Source organism: Alosa alosa, chromosome 6 (assembly GCF_017589495.1).
Source record: "Alosa alosa isolate M-15738 ecotype Scorff River chromosome 6, AALO_Geno_1.1, whole genome shotgun sequence".
NCBI lineage: Eukaryota > Metazoa > Chordata > Actinopteri > Clupeiformes > Clupeidae > Alosa > Alosa alosa.
Window position 1 is genome coordinate 20,133,188 of NC_063194.1, and position 18,065 is coordinate 20,151,252.

The window sequence follows — 18,065 nt, forward strand, 5'->3', positions numbered from 1 at the left end:
CCTATTAGAAAGAGATCAAAATCTTCCATGAAGTATTTCAGACTGGGCTCTAGACTATACCAAACAATTGCATTGAACTGTTCTAAAACAGGCCTAAATTAATGTAGCCTATGTGTCCATATGGTTCCTTAATAACGTTCTATATATTCCTTATATCCAGGCTGTGATTCCAAAAACCAATTAAGTCTCATCCATCATCTTGGTGTGTAATAGGCTACAAAATGCTTGTCCCCAAGATGCCTATATTAAGAACAGAATTTTGGGCAACGCTATTTTTGCTGACTTATTTACTCGGCACTACAAGGACACATATGGCTATTGCTATATCCTTTTACTGAAATGTATTGAATGCAAAGAGAATGTTTCAAAACTTTGCATGTCCTACACACTGACAGTATGGTTACCAGTTGTATGCACAGCACGGCAACCATATCCAACCAAGTCCCTCCCTACCTTGGCTGCTACGATGTGACGTCACCCATCAATTGCATGAACTAGCCTAGTTTTTGTGGCTACACCACTGAACGTATCTGGTCGTGTATAGCTGGCAAGGAGTCCTAACATGAGAGTGAGTGGAGGAGAGAAAGTGTGAAGAAGAGAACAGTTGGTAAGCAGCGGGAGAGGGCGGGCTTAAAGGAAAGAAACCTTACAGGAGACTCCACATAAACTGTAAGCAAAATAAACACAACAGAATACGGGATTCATTATCGGACTTTCACCATTTACATCGCTGGCTGTCGACAATCGCATCCGAGCGGGAATGGATCTACCTGCCGTCGGCGAACACGTCTTCGCTGTGGAGGGAATCGAGAAGAAGCGCATACGGAGGGTAAAAGCTGAGCGCCAACAAGGAATAATCTATCAGGGACACACCAGACTAATGCATGTTTTGAGCTCCTGGTGGGCTTTTTTGGTGCGTTGGGTTAACATGCAATCTTATTGAATGTTTACTCTTGCCGAACAGGGCAGAATCGAGTACCTGGTGAAATGGAGAGGATGGTCCCCAAAGTAAGTCGTTCGTTGCACACACACGCTTTTGCCGACGAGTAGCCACGGGTCCACTCTGAGCTATCCGTTTGAAAATAAAAATGGGGAGGCGCAAGCGAAGTGGTCTAATCCATGAATTCCATCACTAATTTGTGACTGTATGAAGAGAGAGTGATCTGCCATGTTCTCGCGGTTTAATTGCGGTTGTGTTGCTTAACTGGTGAATTCACGTGAAACTGCAATACTAAAATGGCCTCCTACTGTGCAATAGTTCTATAAACGTAATATCGATGCACTGGAACATGGTTGTTATATGTATAAATATAATTAAGGACTTTTCTAAAATCTATAATTGAAAATATGTTTTTCGTCCAATGTTTAATGTACAGCCATATATGGTCATCAGATGAGTAAATGTAATTTGATTGACACCACGATTCTTCTGCATTATAGGTACAACACGTGGGAACCGGAGGAAAACATTCTTGATCCTAGGCTTCTGGTGGCATTTCAAAACAGGTGAGAAGTGTGTTAAACGGTTTGTGTGTGTGCAGAGGTAGTGACTTGACCGGTGAGGGGGAGGGGATTATCCATGACCTTATATAGGCATGGTAGGAGGGGCTCAATGGTAGACTCTATGCATCTGTCTGTGAAAGGAGACATCTCTCCTGCATTTTCTTCCCTTTAGCCACAATTACAACAACTGCAAGGCACAAGGCACTCCACACAAGTCATATGCTCTCTGGGGTGAAGTTATTAGTTGTTTATAACACCTTCAAAGATTAGTTTGTATTAGTGTCTCACTGTGGATGTGTTCCTGCTATTTGCTGATTCTTGTAATTGTTAATTCCTTTCCATGGTTTTCAGAGAGAGACAGGAGCAGCTGTTAGGATATCGGAAACGAGGACCAAAGCCAAAACATCTGTTAGTCCAGGCAAGTCAAATTTGCATATTTATTTGCTCCTCATGTGAATTCTGATCAGAGGATAACTGTCAGTTAATATTTGAACTAATGTCCTTGTTCAATGATTTTCTGAACATTTTACTTTTACTAATGTTGATCTGTCTGCCAAACAGCATATCTTTAATTCTTTTCTATGGCATGCCATGGATGTTTTTAAAGGCATGCTATTTACTTTCGGGAAAAGTGCAGTTCTTGTTAAAGTTTAATTGTCTGAGTTATTCAACAGCTGCACGTGCAAATTTGTTAAACCATCACTTCACTGTGTTTGTTAGCAATGTGAAAGGCACGTAATGTTAACATAATTGAACTATGTTTTTTCAGCTCCCTGCATTTGCCAGAAGATCTAGCATTCTCGCCAACTTCCAGGATTCATCCCAAGATGAAGAAAACCAAATCAAGCTAGACTCCATTCCCATGCACCGTTCCCAGCCTCAGCAGTATCAGCTGAACAGCAAGAAGCACCACCATTACTTGCCCAACAGTCAGGAGGTATCACCAGAGCCACACACACATGGCAAAAAGAAATACTTTTACCAGCTCAACAGCAAAAAACATCATCATTACCAACCGGACCCTAAGATGTATGATGTGCAGTTTGCTAAGGTGAAAGAGACAAAACCTCAGGGCCCTCCAAGTCAGAGCTGGAACCTACCCCCATCCTTGCAACAGAAGTGGGTCAGGGACAAAGACACCGGCTGCCTGAGCAAAGTGAAAGATCTCATTGTGGAACCAAAGAAACCATCTACCAACACAAGCCAACCAGAGCAGCAGCCCAACACAAGCCCGAAAGAAGGCAGCCTTCCCAATGCCGTCAGCAGCAAGATGAAGATAATCAAAAACAAAAACAAGAATGGCAGGATCATTATTGTCATGAGTAAGTACATGGACAGCAATGTGTCATCGACGGACTTGGCAAATGGAGACACTTTAAGGTCTCCTCGCCAGGGTGGAGAACCTGAGGACAGTGGCACAGACCACTCCCCAGAGCAGGCCAAGGTCACGAGCCACCAGGAAGACGGCACAGCAGAGAAGGATTCTAGAGGTCGCTCTCTGGATTATAAAAAAGAAAGGTCCTTCAAAGAGCACAGAATCCCAAAAGAAAGAAACATTGATGAGGAGCATTGTAGAATAGATACTTTGGAGGGTCAGTTTAATACCAAAGTAGATCAACCTTTACAGCTTACTAATAAAACAAGCCCTGTGCCAAGTGCCCCACTGGAGGTAAGCAGATGTCATTCAGTCCCAAATGATCGGAAGCGGACCTTGTTGGAGCCTGTAGAGCACGGGTCAGACTGTAAAAAGTTTCTGTGCTCAAGGAGCACAAGTGCCCCTAGTACAGTATCTTCCCCTTACCAGAGCGAACCTATGAACCTACACCTTGGTGACCAGTGTACAAGGAATGGTTACAGTGCGTTTGCAGGCGCCAACCCTGACGAACCCATTGATCTGAGCTTGTGGAAGTCTCCGAAACAGGTAGAGCCCACTGCGGGGGCTCCTACCTCTGACCAACAGTCAGCGGAGACTCCAAAGAGGCCAGAGGAACCCGAGAGCCATTTCAAACCATTTCAGGGCAACGTTGTCATTACTGATATCACAACAAACTGCCTCACGGTGACCTTTAAGGAATATGTCTCCATCTGATCTGACAGTCAGAGAGAAGGCACCACTGGGTATTTGTACATATGTAAATAACGTGTACAAAAAATATTCATATGTATGTACAATCTATAATGTATAAACATTATGTTGCTGCTAGATGCAGAATCAGAGGAGTGTCCTCATTTTGAGTGTTTTATAAGTTTGTATATGAATGTTAGAACATGTACTTAAAGCTGCATTGCTAAAGATTGTTTGGGATTCAAAGCACCTAATTATGACAATTATGGTTGAAGTCAGTGAGCTACATGGTATTTTAAGGCTCGCTGAAAAAAGCACTTATGTACCCAAGCTTACAAGCAACGTGGTAATTAACAATGCCCGTTGAAGAAATATGTCTGCACGATTTAAAGAGATCATTTTTTATTGAGGGAGACATTTTGCAAAGCTATTTTCTTGGTTAAGATCCATTTGATTGAAGATGCTAATGAGCTAGTACACCGAATAATTAGCAGACCACTTATTTTATTGTGGTGTTAAATCTTGCCTCAAACATGATCATACATTTGTATGTTTTCCCAAAAGAGCTCAACAGAGTTGTCCGCCATTCCCGTCATCAGATACTAACATTTTTTTTTTTTCCATGTGATTCTTGATAAGGCATAAAACTGGATGGAGTGTAGCACTTACAGATTGTCTTCATGGGTTAACAAGCTTGTTAGATATTCAGAAAACCAATAAAGCACATAATGTTTGAGGTATGGTCGGAAACAAGTTATATTGCTGTGTTATACTGGTGCTCATCTGTCTGCATCCCAGAGTTGTCAATGATCAATTGATTTGTATGATCAGGGGGGTATTCCAAGTACGTGTTTTAGTGACAAACCTGGGTAAGTTAACTCAGAGTAAGTGGTAAACCTCCTACAACAAGAGCCCTATGGCATTGTTTTTTGTTAGGAGAATGAAGCCATACAGCTCTTCTATTTACTGCCTACTCTGTGTTAACTTACCCAGGTTTGTCACTAAACCACATACTTGGAATACCCCCCTGGCCAGGCCACATACTTTTCAAACACAAGAGGAGGAATGGCCAAATATTAAATACAAAAATATAATCCCTTAGCACAAACTATTATAAAACGGCTGCTATAACGGATGTATCAATAGTTGTTGCTCTTTCAGTATAGCAGAATGTAGTCTACGGCAACATCAGATAATGCCTGTCGTACACATTTACAACAGAGTAAGCTTCAATGTCTGTGGAATGGTCAAAAGTATAAGTAATGTTGGCTGTTAGGCTATTTAACTATATTTTCAGTTCAAAGGTAGCCTCTTGCTCATATATAGGTAACTGAATATTCAGCTGAACATTTCTATCCTATGCACAAATTTGTATTTGTTATACAATTTGTTAAAGAGCAGACATGTATGTGTACATTAAAAGCATTTCAAAGAAACCTTTTGTGTTTTGTGGATATATGATATTAGTTATGATTAAAGAAAAGGAATTAGCATTTTAGTAATAAGCATTTAGTGTCTGTTTTATCACTGTTTACTCTGTGTGTGTATGTGTATGGTAGTGGTGGAGGGTATTGAGTTTTGTCAACCACTGAGGTTAGGAACACACATTTTGAGTGAAAAACTATTTTTTAAAGATATAGGCACTGGCCACAGTGTTTTCTGCTTTTAGCATTTAAAGGCATAGTAATATACTTCAATCTAACACCTAAAAGGCAAATGGATGAAAATTACTACAGATTAACAACCCAGCTACAGCATCCCTTGGGCCTAAGAAAAGTGAAATATCTTTACATTCACTATAGAGATGACTCAAAGGCCCCAGCTGTGGCGCAACTGGCTGGGGCCCCGTACGCCAGCGACCCGGGTTCGATTCCCGCCCCGTGGTCCTTTCCGGATCCCACTCCTGCTCTCTCTCCCATTCGCTTCCTGTCACTCTCCACTGTCCTATCATTAAAGGCATAAAAAGCCCAAAAAAATATACTTTAAAAAAAAAAAGATGACTCAAAGAAGGAGAAAATAAATCAGATCTCCAATAACGAAAGTTAAAATCTTCAAAGAAACACTTCTCTTGCAGTCAATCAGTTCTTGTTTTTCATTCTTTCATTGTTGTAACCAGACGTTTGTTCCTGAGAAACACTGTGAGAGCATTTCTCTCAATCAGCTGTGATTAATCTGTGTTTGAAACCTGACTGACTCTGGTCGAATCTGCTTCTCCTGCAAAATGAACCATCCATTTTAAATTTGTCTGATCAGTAAGCTTTATTAAGCCCTGGAAAATAAAGACCCCAAGATCAACTGAAAGAAAGAAAGAAGAAAGAAAAAGGTCAACTGAACCTTATGACTTACACTTCACAACAGGGCTTTAGTAATCAAGTCCATTGAATGATTTCCAAAGCTATTTTTTTAAAGGGAAAATGCTAACAGTATGACCTAATGATGTGAAAAGAAGTAGATATACAGTGTTTCTATAACCACACAGAAAAGATATTGGTGTAGAGAATTCTCTCTCTCTCTCTTTTCAGTCTCGACTCTGTCTCGACTTGGACTCGAACAACTCTGGACTCGGTCTTGTCTTGGACTCGAACATCTTTTGACTAGGTCTTTATTTGGTTTTGACTAGTCCTGGTCTTGGACTTGACAAAGCTGGTCTTGGCTAGCCTACAGCTCACACTCCACTGGGTCAAAATCTTTAGATTGGCTGATTCCTGGAAGTAAACACATCTGAATTTAGGCTGTTCATCTGGGAATTGCTTTTATCATATAACTTTCCTCTGACCACATTTCATACAAGAGACATATGCAGCCTCAGTTGGTGTTTCAATAGGCCTCAATGGAGCTTATGTGCAGGCCTACAAATAAAACAATGCAGATTATTGTTCTGGAATTCTTTGAGGTGGCTCTATAGTATAAAGGAATGGGAATTGAGTTGATTGTGTCGTCCTCTAATAAAATGACATATTAGGCTACAATTGATATCACTTTCAATAATTTATAAATTCCCAGTCATATTCCTTCTGGACAACGACCCTGTCTGTTCAAACATGTAGGCCTTAGGCCAGATATTCTGTAGCCTATATTCTCGCGCAGTTTGTATAATATTAATTTAAAAGAATTGTACAAAATAATGTTATGTTCAGATTCATTCGTTTAGTGCAGACCGCTAATGTCATTCCAGCATAGGCCTAAATATCAGGTAATCAGCCTAGGCTTATAATTATAAATCGGCTATATGGGTCATATATATAGCCGGTTTTAATTATAATGTATAGCCTATATAACCTATCACACGGGTTAACAGCTTAGCTTACTTTGGCTAACTTTTTCAATCCTGTTTCATGTTTGATTACACTTGTCATTTCAGAATCTCTAAATTCTCAACTTCGATATCGATTTGTTTACTTTGGCACGTCGTTCATCAGTTAGTTCATCAGTCAGCAAGAGCAAGACAGATTAGGCCTATCTCAAATTAAAATGAATAATATCTTATTTTTCGGCACACAACATATCTGACACACGGAAAGAAATTAGCATGTTTTCCTGATGGTTATACAGGTGACAGAATATGCGTATAGCAGCATAGCCTAGGGAAATTCTGCTGCGGCTCATTTTGGTCTAGATCACAACATGTGATCTAAATTGTTTTTATAGCCTATGTGACGAACAGTGACAGGCTACATTTTAATTCACGAATCGAATCCCTCTCATTTTGGTGTAGGACCAAAATTATTCCAGGGCTGATTATAGGCCTAGGTTATTCACCTGGTTGTAGGTGTAGGCTAATTTATGGACATTCGCAGGTGTAGCTGCTTGGAAAGATTACAGTAGGCTACATAAGGGAACATCCTCCACCAAACCCCGTTTCATGACAGCCAATGCCAATGCTAGATCATAGCGGTTGCCCAGATACAGGAGAACCAATGATATTTTAACAACTCGCACTATGCAGGCTAACCATATGTGGTCGCAGCAGTGCTGCACTGCAGGCATGGCAAAGCCAATCACGAGAAGCCTATTTCTCGAATCTTGTATCTCACCACAAATTATAGAATTATCACTATGGGGACCACGTCCTGGTTCATTTATAGTGACATTTTTCCATTAGCGTAACTTTTTTATTTATTTATTTTTTTATTTTTTATTCACTATCCGTTATTGGGCGATATGCCGTCTTTGTCTCTTTGTTCGACAGTCGCCGCAGCACGCATACGAGTAGGCCTATAAACCATGTCCTAAAAACAAATTATTTATAGATGTATTTAGGCTGTGCATTATGGCCAAAGTCGTTTTTGCATATATAGGCCAATGGAAATAAAAATAAAAACAGTAAAACTTGAATAAAGACCTATTCTCAGTCGTGCTTATTCCATCTGAAATTAATCTTTACTCAAATGAAAGAAGAACTGTCGATTTTTTTTTCTAAATGTGTTGGCAAAAAACAACAACAATTTAGCCTATAAACTAAACTAAATCACAACTGAACCCACCCAATCGATGCTACGGGAGCGTGCACAAACTGAAAAACTAGGATGGACACATCAAAGTAACTTAAAAGAATTAGTTAGCCGAGTTTATTAATTCATTCATGTAATGAGCATTCATTCATTCATTCATTCATTTATTTACTTATCATACACGTATGCCCTTTTTAATTTATGTTATCTATCTAAGTGCATTCTTTTATTGATATCCAAATCCAAGATGTGATTTGTAGGCTATAGGCTAATCTATTTAATTTTCCATGGCTACTGGCTTACTTTTTTGTCTCATATCTATGCGTAAAATAAATGTCTTCCTCAAAGCAAAAATATATTTGGGATTCAACCCTATGGCACCATACATATTTCCCCGCTATCCAAACTGCTCTTTTTCTTCCCAATTAAAGACCCGCAACACACAGTCTCTCGATTCTTCAAGAAACTGCCAAAACTACACTTAAATTTAAATGTCAGTAAGCGGGAAAGTATGACACAAGTTCAAGTCAATTAATTATTATTATTAGTAGTATTATTAGCCTAGCCTATTATTATTATTATTATTATTATTATTATTATTGGAATAACATACATTCTCACATACATTTTCACTAGGCTGGTTATTTCTTACAAGCGAATTCTATAAGACAAGGTTATGGATAGAATAGAATAGAATGCCATTTTATTGTCAATACATATGTACATTGCTATTAAAAACAACTCCTTAAATAGGCTACCCTATATAAATGTTGCTGGGTTTTACCAGCTCGTTTTCGTGAGCTTCGCACTGTAGCCGCACATGCTTTATAAGAATGCATAGACTAGACTTTTATTTTATGGGACTGTTCTAAACGAAAAATAATTTAAAAGAAAGAAAGAAAGAAAGGAGGAGAGAAAGAAATAACATGGAAAGGAAACGGTTTAGCTTACATGGTATCTAGAAGCCTACGGAAATAAAGATTTCACAGGATCCTCTTTGAAGTTTTTATTTTGTCCACAATTGGAATTTTCTTTCTTTCATTAATCCATTAGGTTTACTGATTAATGTCTCTTACTCACTCCCCCGCGTTTTGTTGTCTACTGGACAACTGCGTTGCTTAACTCAGCTCATCTTAACAAATGAATTTCTGATATGATCCCTTTGTCTGGTGAAGCTTATATTATGGCTCTAAAGTTTGTGAAAGGGTCGCTTCAGGATAAGGTCATTAGGCCTATGCTTACGAACATAGGGGAAAAAAAATAAGCTAGGCCTAGGCAACCTTACTCTCATTTACCTTTTGTACTTTTCTGATGGCTGTATATCCACCAGTGAGCGTTTTCAGTTTTCCAATAAGCCGAACATCTGTAATTTGATCCATTTATTTGACTGACAGGGCGCAGCCTGGAGAGTAGCCTAAATAATTATTTAGTAATTTTAGCCTAGGCCAAGGCGCAGGCTAACCTAATCATCCATCATGATATTTTACCAGTCGACTATTTGTGCCTATGTGGCTGAAAGACAATATATGAATAAATAAAAAACTCAACTATTTTACAGAAAGCGTCCATATGTAATGAAAAGAACCCAGATGGGGAAAACATGATCAAAAACTCCGTAGATTTATTATAATTTCGTCATTTCCTCTGGAAACACCAAACCCCTCCTTTCCTGCAGCGGAACCAATGGGCGTAGCGCAAATGTTCCTAAAACACCGGTCCTCATGGCAACCTATGACGTTTTGGTCGAGTATTATGGGCTGTGTGAAACACAGAGGCAAAGGTGGCGAGAAGCGAGATAGATACCAGGCCAGCTTAAGTGCTGCGACGCTGAAGTAAACATGGAGCTATCCGCGGTCGGAGAGCGAGTCTTTGCGGCCGAATCCATAATCAAACGGCGCATAAGACGAGTATGATAATATTTTGCTTATATTTGCTGGAATAAAGAAGAGAATGTCATTTTGATCATAAACTGTGCGTTCGATTTCAATATGTGATGTGTCTGTCGCTGTTTTTCTCTTATTTATTCATCATGCAGGGTCGGATGGAATACCTCGTGAAATGGAAAGGCTGGTCTCAAAAGTGAGTTATGTTAGCTTACAGACAGTTGATTGCTTTGTATGGTACTAGTGCCGAACGCTGTTGGTCGATTTTATTCAGCGAGCATAACGTTAACCTAGTCATAACGGGTTCGAGCTAATCGCTGTTATTGCAATGGCTACGCTAACATTTGACAAGACGTGTACAGAACGAACGCTAGCCAGTTAGCTCACAGAGCTGGCGTCCATAGATATATATACTGACAGTATATATATCTATGGCTGGCGTCGTTGCAAGCTTGCTAGCAGGTCGTAGCTTAGCTGGACAACCCGTGGATCTAGCTAGCGGTAATACTGTCCCTAAACTGTAAGCTTGCAAGGCTGATGCTGGTTTAGCTAATGGAGCTAACGTTAGCATCTCACTATCCGTTAGCTGAGCATATGGTTATTGCATATTCTGATGAAGCTACGGTATTTGCATTAAATTGCTTGCAACCACTGTAAGGGAGTTTACCAGTGGCGTCAATGTTTCGATGCAGATACAGCACCTGGGAACCTGAGGAAAATATTTTGGACGAACGTCTTTTTGCAGCCTTCGAAGAGAGGTAACGTTAACATTAAGGTGGTTAGCTGTCACATATGCAGGCAGGCCTATTTGTGGTTTACGACCATGTGTTTGCATGGAGGGAAAGTTAGTGCCTGAATTGGCGATTTTTACGAGATGTACTAACGTTGGCTTTGTTGTTCCATCACGTTTTTGCAGAGAACGTGAACGGGAGCTTTATGGGCCGAAAAAAAGAGGTCCAAAACCTGAGACTTTCCTGATGAAGGTGACCAACATTCAAATCGTACAAAGCTTTAAACACAAAATTTATCATGATGATGATGAATGGAGATTAAATATACAATGTTGAATTGTAGAATAGCGTACAGCAATAAATAATTGCATGTTATAATTATGCCGTTGTTATTTGCCAGCCAATTTCATCTTCATCGATGTCTGACAGGTGTTATTATGACTGTCCTGCATATCTGTTGTATTAGATCTTAGATGTTATTTCATTGGTATGCGTTTATTGTGTACAGGCTAGAGCAAAGGCTAAAGGGAAATCTTATGAATTCCGAAGAGAGATGTCACGAGGAATGCACGTTTCCTATCCTATTGCTGAACCTGTCATAACTCCCAGAGCGCGCGAAGGTCTGCGCACTGTGGTACCTACAATATTTCCACCGAGTACAGTCAACAGGGGAGAAAGCGTCCGACCACAGGAGTTGGAGAGAAGACCACGACCAACAGGATCGCCTACAAGAGTTACCGACGGCTTTGTCAGCACGCCTAAGAAAAGAGGGCCGAAACCCAAATTAAGGTTCAATGTCAGTGCAGGCAACTGCGCTTACCCCGATGCCTCAAAGAGAAGGTCAGATGAGCAGCTAGCCTACGGGACCTCTAAACTGGGAAGGTATGGTCATCATGAAGGTGAAATGTCAGACTGCAGCGTTTCTCAAGTGACTGAAAGATATAAGACAAACTCTCAAAAAACGATGGGGGCTGCTACTAGCGGTTACCATCTCATCCAGGCATCTGCTCTCGGCAAACCAAGACATGATATTCAGGGCCACAGAACTGTTAAAGAATGCCCAAGTGCAACGTCACATCAGTCTAAAGGCCACATTCCAAGCAGGCCTCGGTTATATGAGGAGGAGGAGGATTTAGAGACGGAACAGTCTGGTTCAAAACATTTAGTGCCAAGCATTTTTGGTGATCAGACGCCTGATCATTCTGCAGATGCATTCTGGCGTCCATCCATGTCAAACATGGAGAAAGTTGTCGTCACCGATGTTACCAGTAATTTTTTAACAGTTACCATTAAAGAAAGTACTACAGACAAGGGCTTTTTCAGAGAAAAGAGATGAGTTGATTTGTTTTTTTTTCGAGTATGAGGCCTATCGACCATGTATAGACATTGCACCTTTTCCCGCTTGATTTCAAAGCTGATTTATCATTTAATAACTTTCTATCAATTTCGCACTTGTACAGCTTACGTAGATTGTAGTCATGCATAGTGTAAATATGTATTTACCTCTACATGTACATTGACCTTTTCTATGGAAAATGTTATTTTTTTAGTGAGTTAATCTGTGTTTCACATTAATTGTCCGTTTATCTCTCCCTGTGTACACCGCTACTGACAACTCCATTCTTTCTTTAACTTGTAACATCGAGCACTTTTATTCAAATTATATATTATGTAGATTGACGAGTAATATTCTCATATTGTTATATTGTCTTCAGTTAAATGGCCTTATCATTGTGTACCAGCGCTATAAAAGTGTTACTGTATTAAAGCACAAATTGTGGGTCCAGAATAAGATTTTGTTGTGGGTTTATTCGTGTCCAGGCATAGTGCATCATTGCACGTGCTTTGGCATGCAAAGGAACTCCTGGTTATTTGATTTTAATTGTGCATATTTGAGGGGGGTTTGTTTGTTTGGCACGTAAATCATTCTCGGATCATGGTGTTTATTAAGGCCAACGCAAGTCCGTCTTGATGGGCTGACGACTTTTTGATCTGAACTAGCCTACAGAAGCCCAAATATAATTTCGACCTTAACGTTTATTCGTTTAATTTAGAACCAAAGCAGGCCATTTGACTCCTGAGTCATTGGTAGTAAGGCTATTTAAACTTTATTTTTTGTATTTTTTTTTAAACAAGATCAGATGGTAGAATCGGGAACGAAAAATATTTCATTTTTAAATTATATTTTTGATGAAGTTCTAGAGCAATGGTAAACGTTGTAAAAGGAAATTATTGTACGTTTTTAAAATGTAATTTGTTCATAATTAATCTATTCATTTATTTAGGCTGTTTTCTATAATTTCTTCAGCCTGTCTTTCACGCGCATCATCATTAGCCTACTCAGAATTAAGGCCTATATTCATAATTTCTTCACCCTTGTCTTTCACGCGCATTATCATTAGTCTCTGAATTAAGGCCTATTTTCATGCAACTTTCATTGACTTATTGATATATCCTTCCCTGTTATTTTTTTAGGCCTACTTATAATAGATTATTATTAATAATATCCTCACTTTATGTCGCTTTGGACAGGCTATAAACGTCAGCCAAATTAATGAATAGCCTGACTCTAATCATTCCCTCATGTTACCAACAGTAGCAAAAAAAAAAAACAAACCAACAAAAACTAAGGAAACCTTTCAAAGGTTTTAGTGTAGGCCTAATTTTCTTCCGTTCGCTGGATTAGGCACATTTTGTCTTAGCCTATCAGATTTAGGCTACTTTCCACCGTGTATTCTATCAGCAAACTCGCTTAGGCTATAAAACATCAATCGTTGTCTACCTGCGGACAAAATTATTGCGTCAATTTGATTTATGGCCTGTTCGTCGATGTATGGGCAAGATTATTGCTAGGAAATAGGCCAATGCCATCGGTCTGTGTCCAGCAGGCCATCTCGCGAAGTCTGTATGCCTAGCATTAGGCTATAGTCTTCCTGAATTAAATTATTGATCAAAATATGATGTAGCCATAGGCTAGACTTTAGATTAGATGATCTATGGCAGCAGTAGAGGTTAAACTGTCAACAGCTAGAGATTTAGGCGAGTCTAGATTTGATAGGCTATTTGTTTTCCAAATATCTCTTAGCATAAGTGTTTGGCCCAGCGGACATATTTGGGGCTGATATCTGTCATGTATTTTAGTTATAATGGACTTCGACGAAAAATAACATAATTCATTCCTGCAGCCCGAAAGTGTGCAAGAAGTAGCAAGGCATAGGCCTACTTTAAAATGATAGGCAGATAGTGGCTATACTCCAAGTCAATTTAGGTTATTTATTGTCTGAAAAGACTGACGGCCGCATGACATACATGACATAGGCCTATATAAAACTTGCTTAATGATGCTCATATAGCCTAAATCTTACCAAAATAACTCCGTTTAGGCCTGTGTTCTTTAGCAAAAGAAAAAAGAAAAGAAAGAAATAGTCAGCATAGACCATGAATTCACTATCACAGGTCTACAGTGTTGTATCAATCCCTCTAGAGGTCGCTAAGAATTCGTGTGTCCAAAGACATCTAGCTATAGTTTGGGCAAATGGGCTAAATTTCTAAATGTCTACAATACATAGGACTATAAGGCCTATAGGCTATCATATCATATCGGATATATTATAAATAAAGAAATAAACAAGGTTTTTTTATATATATATATATAGGGTAGGCCTATATAAATTATAGCCTACATATTTATCGGGTAGGCCTAGCTTATTTCTTAATTTCTTATTTAAACAGTAGCCTAGATAGGCCTACACGTTTTTCTTTTTGCCATGTTTAGGCTAATTCCTGCCAATAACGCCGGTTTCATTTTGCAATAGGCCCTAAATCTTGTTAACCTACAGGCCATAATCTACACAGTAGCCTATGTCAAAACGGTTATGTGACCAAGACAAACTGATGAAAAATATTTATTTTGATTAGCGTGTATTTTGGACCACTAACTCTTGAATAAACTGGATATAATGTCTCCATATTCTGTAGCAACTCATGACTTGTCTTTTGATTAATCTATTTTAAATAATTTATTTTTGTGTCATTAGCTGGCTGGGTTTTCTGATCTCATTATTCATTCAAGCTTCGGCGGGGTTCTTGCCTGAGATTCCACCAATAGCTTCACAGACAGTTAGCATCAGACGGAAGAGTCACGTTGGCGGTGTGCTGTAGTCGGCGAGCCTTTTAGCATGTCTTCAAGAAACTCTTTTTTACACTTTCTTCAAGCTCTTTGTTTGCTTTCCACTTGCAGAGCTGATTTGTGCAATTGGAGCGGAAGGTATGACTATGTTTTTGTCTTTTTCAAAATGTTGCCAAGCTGTTTTGATGAGCGAAAATGGGGCATGCGTACGTGGGACAATTCAACTTAACTGGCTCTCACCGACTGAATTGATTATTGAGTTGAAAACGAATTGTAAGATTGTGTTAAATACATTTAAATCCGTCATTAGGTCTGCCTGACTCCGGGCAGTTCGTTTGAATGAATGCCTCCGAGGAATATGTAATATGAGTGCAGTAGGCCTACGCCTACTGTAGACCCATGTGTAGGGGTGTCATGGTTGTATGGTATTTGTGATCTTAATATTAATGTTGTTTTTTTTAGTGGGCTAATGCAGGACAATCATTTGCGTGCGGTGCAGCAGGTCCGCTTGCACTGCACCGAGGGATCAGTAGAATGGATATACCCCAGCCGCGCCTTGCGGGTGGTCCTGGAACCCATCCTCGCCAGGGCGCAGCGCACCACTCTCTGCATCAAACCTTTCCGTGGCTTTCGAGGAGCTAGCCTATTCATTGAGCGCACTGGGGAGTTGGACCTGTTGATGGCTGATGGCGAGCGGCTGGAACGTGTGCACTGTTTTCGCGCAGGTGGACGTCAGAAATCTGCTCTTTTCATTCAGGCTAACCCACAAGAAGACATCAGCCGTCGGATAGCGGGCTTCCACTACGAGTTCCCCAGAAGATGGAGTTCAGCCGGGAGGCTCCGTAGGCCCCTGCAAGGTTGGTGGGGACCTCACAACTTGAACAGTGCCTGATTTAGCATAATGTTGTTGTATTGTAAATAACTTTTATCTTCGCATGTTAAGAGTGCTATTTTGAACACATTACACTAGTGCGTTTAGATTATGCTACGACACATGCACCTTTGGTTTTCTCAGCATTCCAGTCCACCTCCTCAGTGTTTTGTCCGTCCTTCAGACAAACAAAAGGAATAAAGAAAGATGCTGATGAGTGTGGCCTATGGGTCAGTCGGTCTCCTAGATTAACAGAGACAGCAAATATCCCGTGGATTCCAGAAATACCATGGCATTATATCTGTTTGCTGGGCGATTCCAAGATGCCAGTTTGGAAATTATAATAACCAGAGACAGACATGTCCACCTACAAGTCTAGCTTTGGGTGGGTAGGGGGGTCCTTTGTGAATACCAATAGAGGACTTCACCAACCAGTAAGCTGTCTGGGTGGAGTTATCTAATTAAGGCAGCACAATGGCACAATTATGGTGGTCAACAAGAATCAAAGTTGCCATGTGACCTGACTTTTTCACTCTTTGAGATTCTTTCTCAGGTCTTAAACAGATGCATATGCACCAAAGGTTTAGTTTATAACAAAGTCTGAACATATATTTTATGCTTGTGTTTTCTATCCGTTGTATACTGTTGTATTTCACTGCTTGTGGTCATCTCCAGGGTGCTTTCATACTAATTGAATAACCCAATGGAGTTTTGAAAAGATATGAAATATTTCAGTGTTGTACAACATTTCAGTGTTGTACAGAGCTTCATCTGCTCTCTCTCTCTCTCTCTCTCTTTCTCTCTTTCTTTCTCTTTCTCTCTCCCCAGCTGCCTGCCAACCATGCAACAACACAGAACTTCTGCTGGCCGTCTGCAACAGTGATTTTGGTATGAGACTGTCATGACTTCCATGTGCCATGTATCTAACTTCCCCTTAATCCTAATGGTAAAGGAAGAGTAACATTGCACAACTCTTTAATAAAAGACAGGGTGAAGCAAAAGTCAATTTTAGTTAGAGAATATTCTTTTGCACACTGATCCTTTTTTATTATTACCACAGACTTGAAAGTCAAAGACGTAAACAGACAGCCTGATGTATTTACCAGAGGTCTGCCAGCTGGCCACAGCACTGGTCAGTTCCCAGAGTCCTGCTGGCCGGCCTGGGTTATGGGCTGTGACAGATGTAAGGGCTCTGGCTCACACAAAGCAGGCACATGGATAGCAGCAGCCAACCAGAAGAAATGAGCCCTTTGAACTGACTCTATTCACTGCCTGACCTTAAGCCTCTCCCACCTCCCAAATCGCCGTCATGATCATGGCCTTTATTTCTGCCTGTAATGACACAAAATAGCAGGGTAATGAAAGTGTAAAAGGACTGAGCAGTAATTGTTATTGTATTACAAGATTACTTTTCATTTTCTTCCAAGCTATGGACCCTCTTGTGAATTTGTTGGAAAGATTGAATTTAACTAAATTGTTTAAGGATGGGGTTGGCTGGGGGGAGTCAACATTTGACCCTTCAAATTCAAGGACTTTCTACAAATAGTAAGTCTCCAGTCTGAAAGCCACTAGGGGGTTATCTAAATGTTCCCCATTGTGTTGTGTTATGTTTTATATAGACCCTTTCAACAATAAAAACAAAAACAATGCTTGAACGTTCTATTTGGTTCCCAAGGTTGAATGGTTGAAAGGGTCTATACGGTATGTTCACTTGCTTCTGTGCAGTCTGTTTAGTTTCCCATTATCCCCATACTACTTTTATCATCAAAAAATAAAAATGGCACTAATGAATGCATTGTTTTACATCTATTTTTTCTCCATCCAATCTAATCTATGGCTTCTCTTCACACCCTAGTCATCCGTGGCTCAATCCGGAACGTATCCCACAATGCCGAGCGACAGACGTCCATGGTGGAAGTGCGGGGCAGCCGGATGTATCGTCAGCGAAGTGGGGTGTTTGAACGGGAGGTGGGCGCCCAGGTACCCAACTGGCGCGGGCACATCCACACCTTGCTGGCATGCCACGTGAGGCCAGGGGAAGGCCTGTTCCTCTTCACTGGCGCTGAGCACTTTGGCGAGGCCTGGCTTGGCTGTGCCCCCCGGTTTAAGGACTTTCTCGCCCTCTACCTGAGGGCCAAGCGGAATCAGCAGAACCCGTGTGACTTCCCCCTGGACTAGCCCTATCCCTAGAGCCAAAGGGCATCTCGCTGCACTGATGGACAGCGAGACAGGGGTCCAGTACATTGTCCTCATTGGACAAGAGGGTGTTCTCCTCAACTCAACCAATACCACCAACACATACACTTCATAGCAAAAAAGAGAGACAGAAAGATTAGATGTTCTTTGTTTCAGTGGATGTTATTTAAATGAACATTATAGACCCTTTCAACAAGGTAAACAAAAACAATGCTTGAACGTTCTATTTGGGCCCC

General features: G+C 40.3%; 3 protein-coding genes across 3 annotated transcripts; all 3 read left to right on the forward strand.

Annotated features, from left to right (window-relative positions):
- Window positions 1-509: 509 nt before the first annotated feature.
- On the forward strand, window positions 510-5,004 carry cbx4 (chromobox homolog 4 (Pc class homolog, Drosophila)). Its single transcript, XM_048246657.1, has 5 exons — window positions 510-829; window positions 965-1,008; window positions 1,441-1,506; window positions 1,855-1,921; window positions 2,273-5,004. The coding sequence occupies exons 1-5, from the start codon at window positions 761-763 to the stop codon at window positions 3,590-3,592; spliced, it is 1,566 nt and encodes a 521-aa protein (XP_048102614.1). The 5' UTR covers window positions 510-760; the 3' UTR covers window positions 3,593-5,004.
- A 4,765-nt stretch (window positions 5,005-9,769) lies between these two features.
- cbx8a (chromobox homolog 8a (Pc class homolog, Drosophila)) lies at window positions 9,770-12,422 on the forward strand. Its single transcript, XM_048246658.1, has 5 exons — window positions 9,770-9,926; window positions 10,055-10,098; window positions 10,595-10,660; window positions 10,819-10,885; window positions 11,142-12,422. The coding sequence occupies exons 1-5, from the start codon at window positions 9,858-9,860 to the stop codon at window positions 11,967-11,969; spliced, it is 1,074 nt and encodes a 357-aa protein (XP_048102615.1). The 5' UTR covers window positions 9,770-9,857; the 3' UTR covers window positions 11,970-12,422.
- Window positions 12,423-14,724: 2,302 nt separating this feature from the next.
- LOC125296659 (meteorin-like protein) lies at window positions 14,725-18,047 on the forward strand. The gene is made up of 4 exons (XM_048246695.1): window positions 14,725-14,900; window positions 15,225-15,619; window positions 16,462-16,521; window positions 17,489-18,047. The coding sequence occupies exons 1-4, from the start codon at window positions 14,812-14,814 to the stop codon at window positions 17,809-17,811; spliced, it is 867 nt and encodes a 288-aa protein (XP_048102652.1). The 5' UTR covers window positions 14,725-14,811; the 3' UTR covers window positions 17,812-18,047.
- Window positions 18,048-18,065: the final 18 nt, after the last annotated feature.

Excerpts from the sequence above, each read along its gene's own strand:
- cbx8a (XM_048246658.1), top strand. The coding sequence starts at position 9,858 with ATGGAGCTATCCGCGGTCGGAGAGCGAGTCTTTGCGGCCGAATCCATA. Across the intron at positions 10,099-10,594 it reads TGGAAAGGCTGGTCTCAAAA|ATACAGCACCTGGGAACCTG; the intron begins GTGAGTTATGTT and ends GTTTCGATGCAG. Across the intron at positions 10,886-11,141 it reads CTGAGACTTTCCTGATGAAG|GCTAGAGCAAAGGCTAAAGG; the intron begins GTGACCAACATT and ends TATTGTGTACAG.
- cbx4 (XM_048246657.1), top strand. The coding sequence starts at position 761 with ATGGATCTACCTGCCGTCGGCGAACACGTCTTCGCTGTGGAGGGAATC. Across the intron at positions 1,009-1,440 it reads TGGAGAGGATGGTCCCCAAA|GTACAACACGTGGGAACCGG; the intron begins GTAAGTCGTTCG and ends TCTGCATTATAG. Across the intron at positions 1,922-2,272 it reads CAAAACATCTGTTAGTCCAG|CTCCCTGCATTTGCCAGAAG; the intron begins GCAAGTCAAATT and ends ATGTTTTTTCAG.
- LOC125296659 (XM_048246695.1), top strand. The coding sequence starts at position 14,812 with ATGTCTTCAAGAAACTCTTTTTTACACTTTCTTCAAGCTCTTTGTTTG. Across the intron at positions 14,901-15,224 it reads TTGTGCAATTGGAGCGGAAG|TGGGCTAATGCAGGACAATC; the intron begins GTATGACTATGT and ends TGTTTTTTTTAG. Across the intron at positions 16,522-17,488 it reads CGTCTGCAACAGTGATTTTG|TCATCCGTGGCTCAATCCGG; the intron begins GTATGAGACTGT and ends TTCACACCCTAG.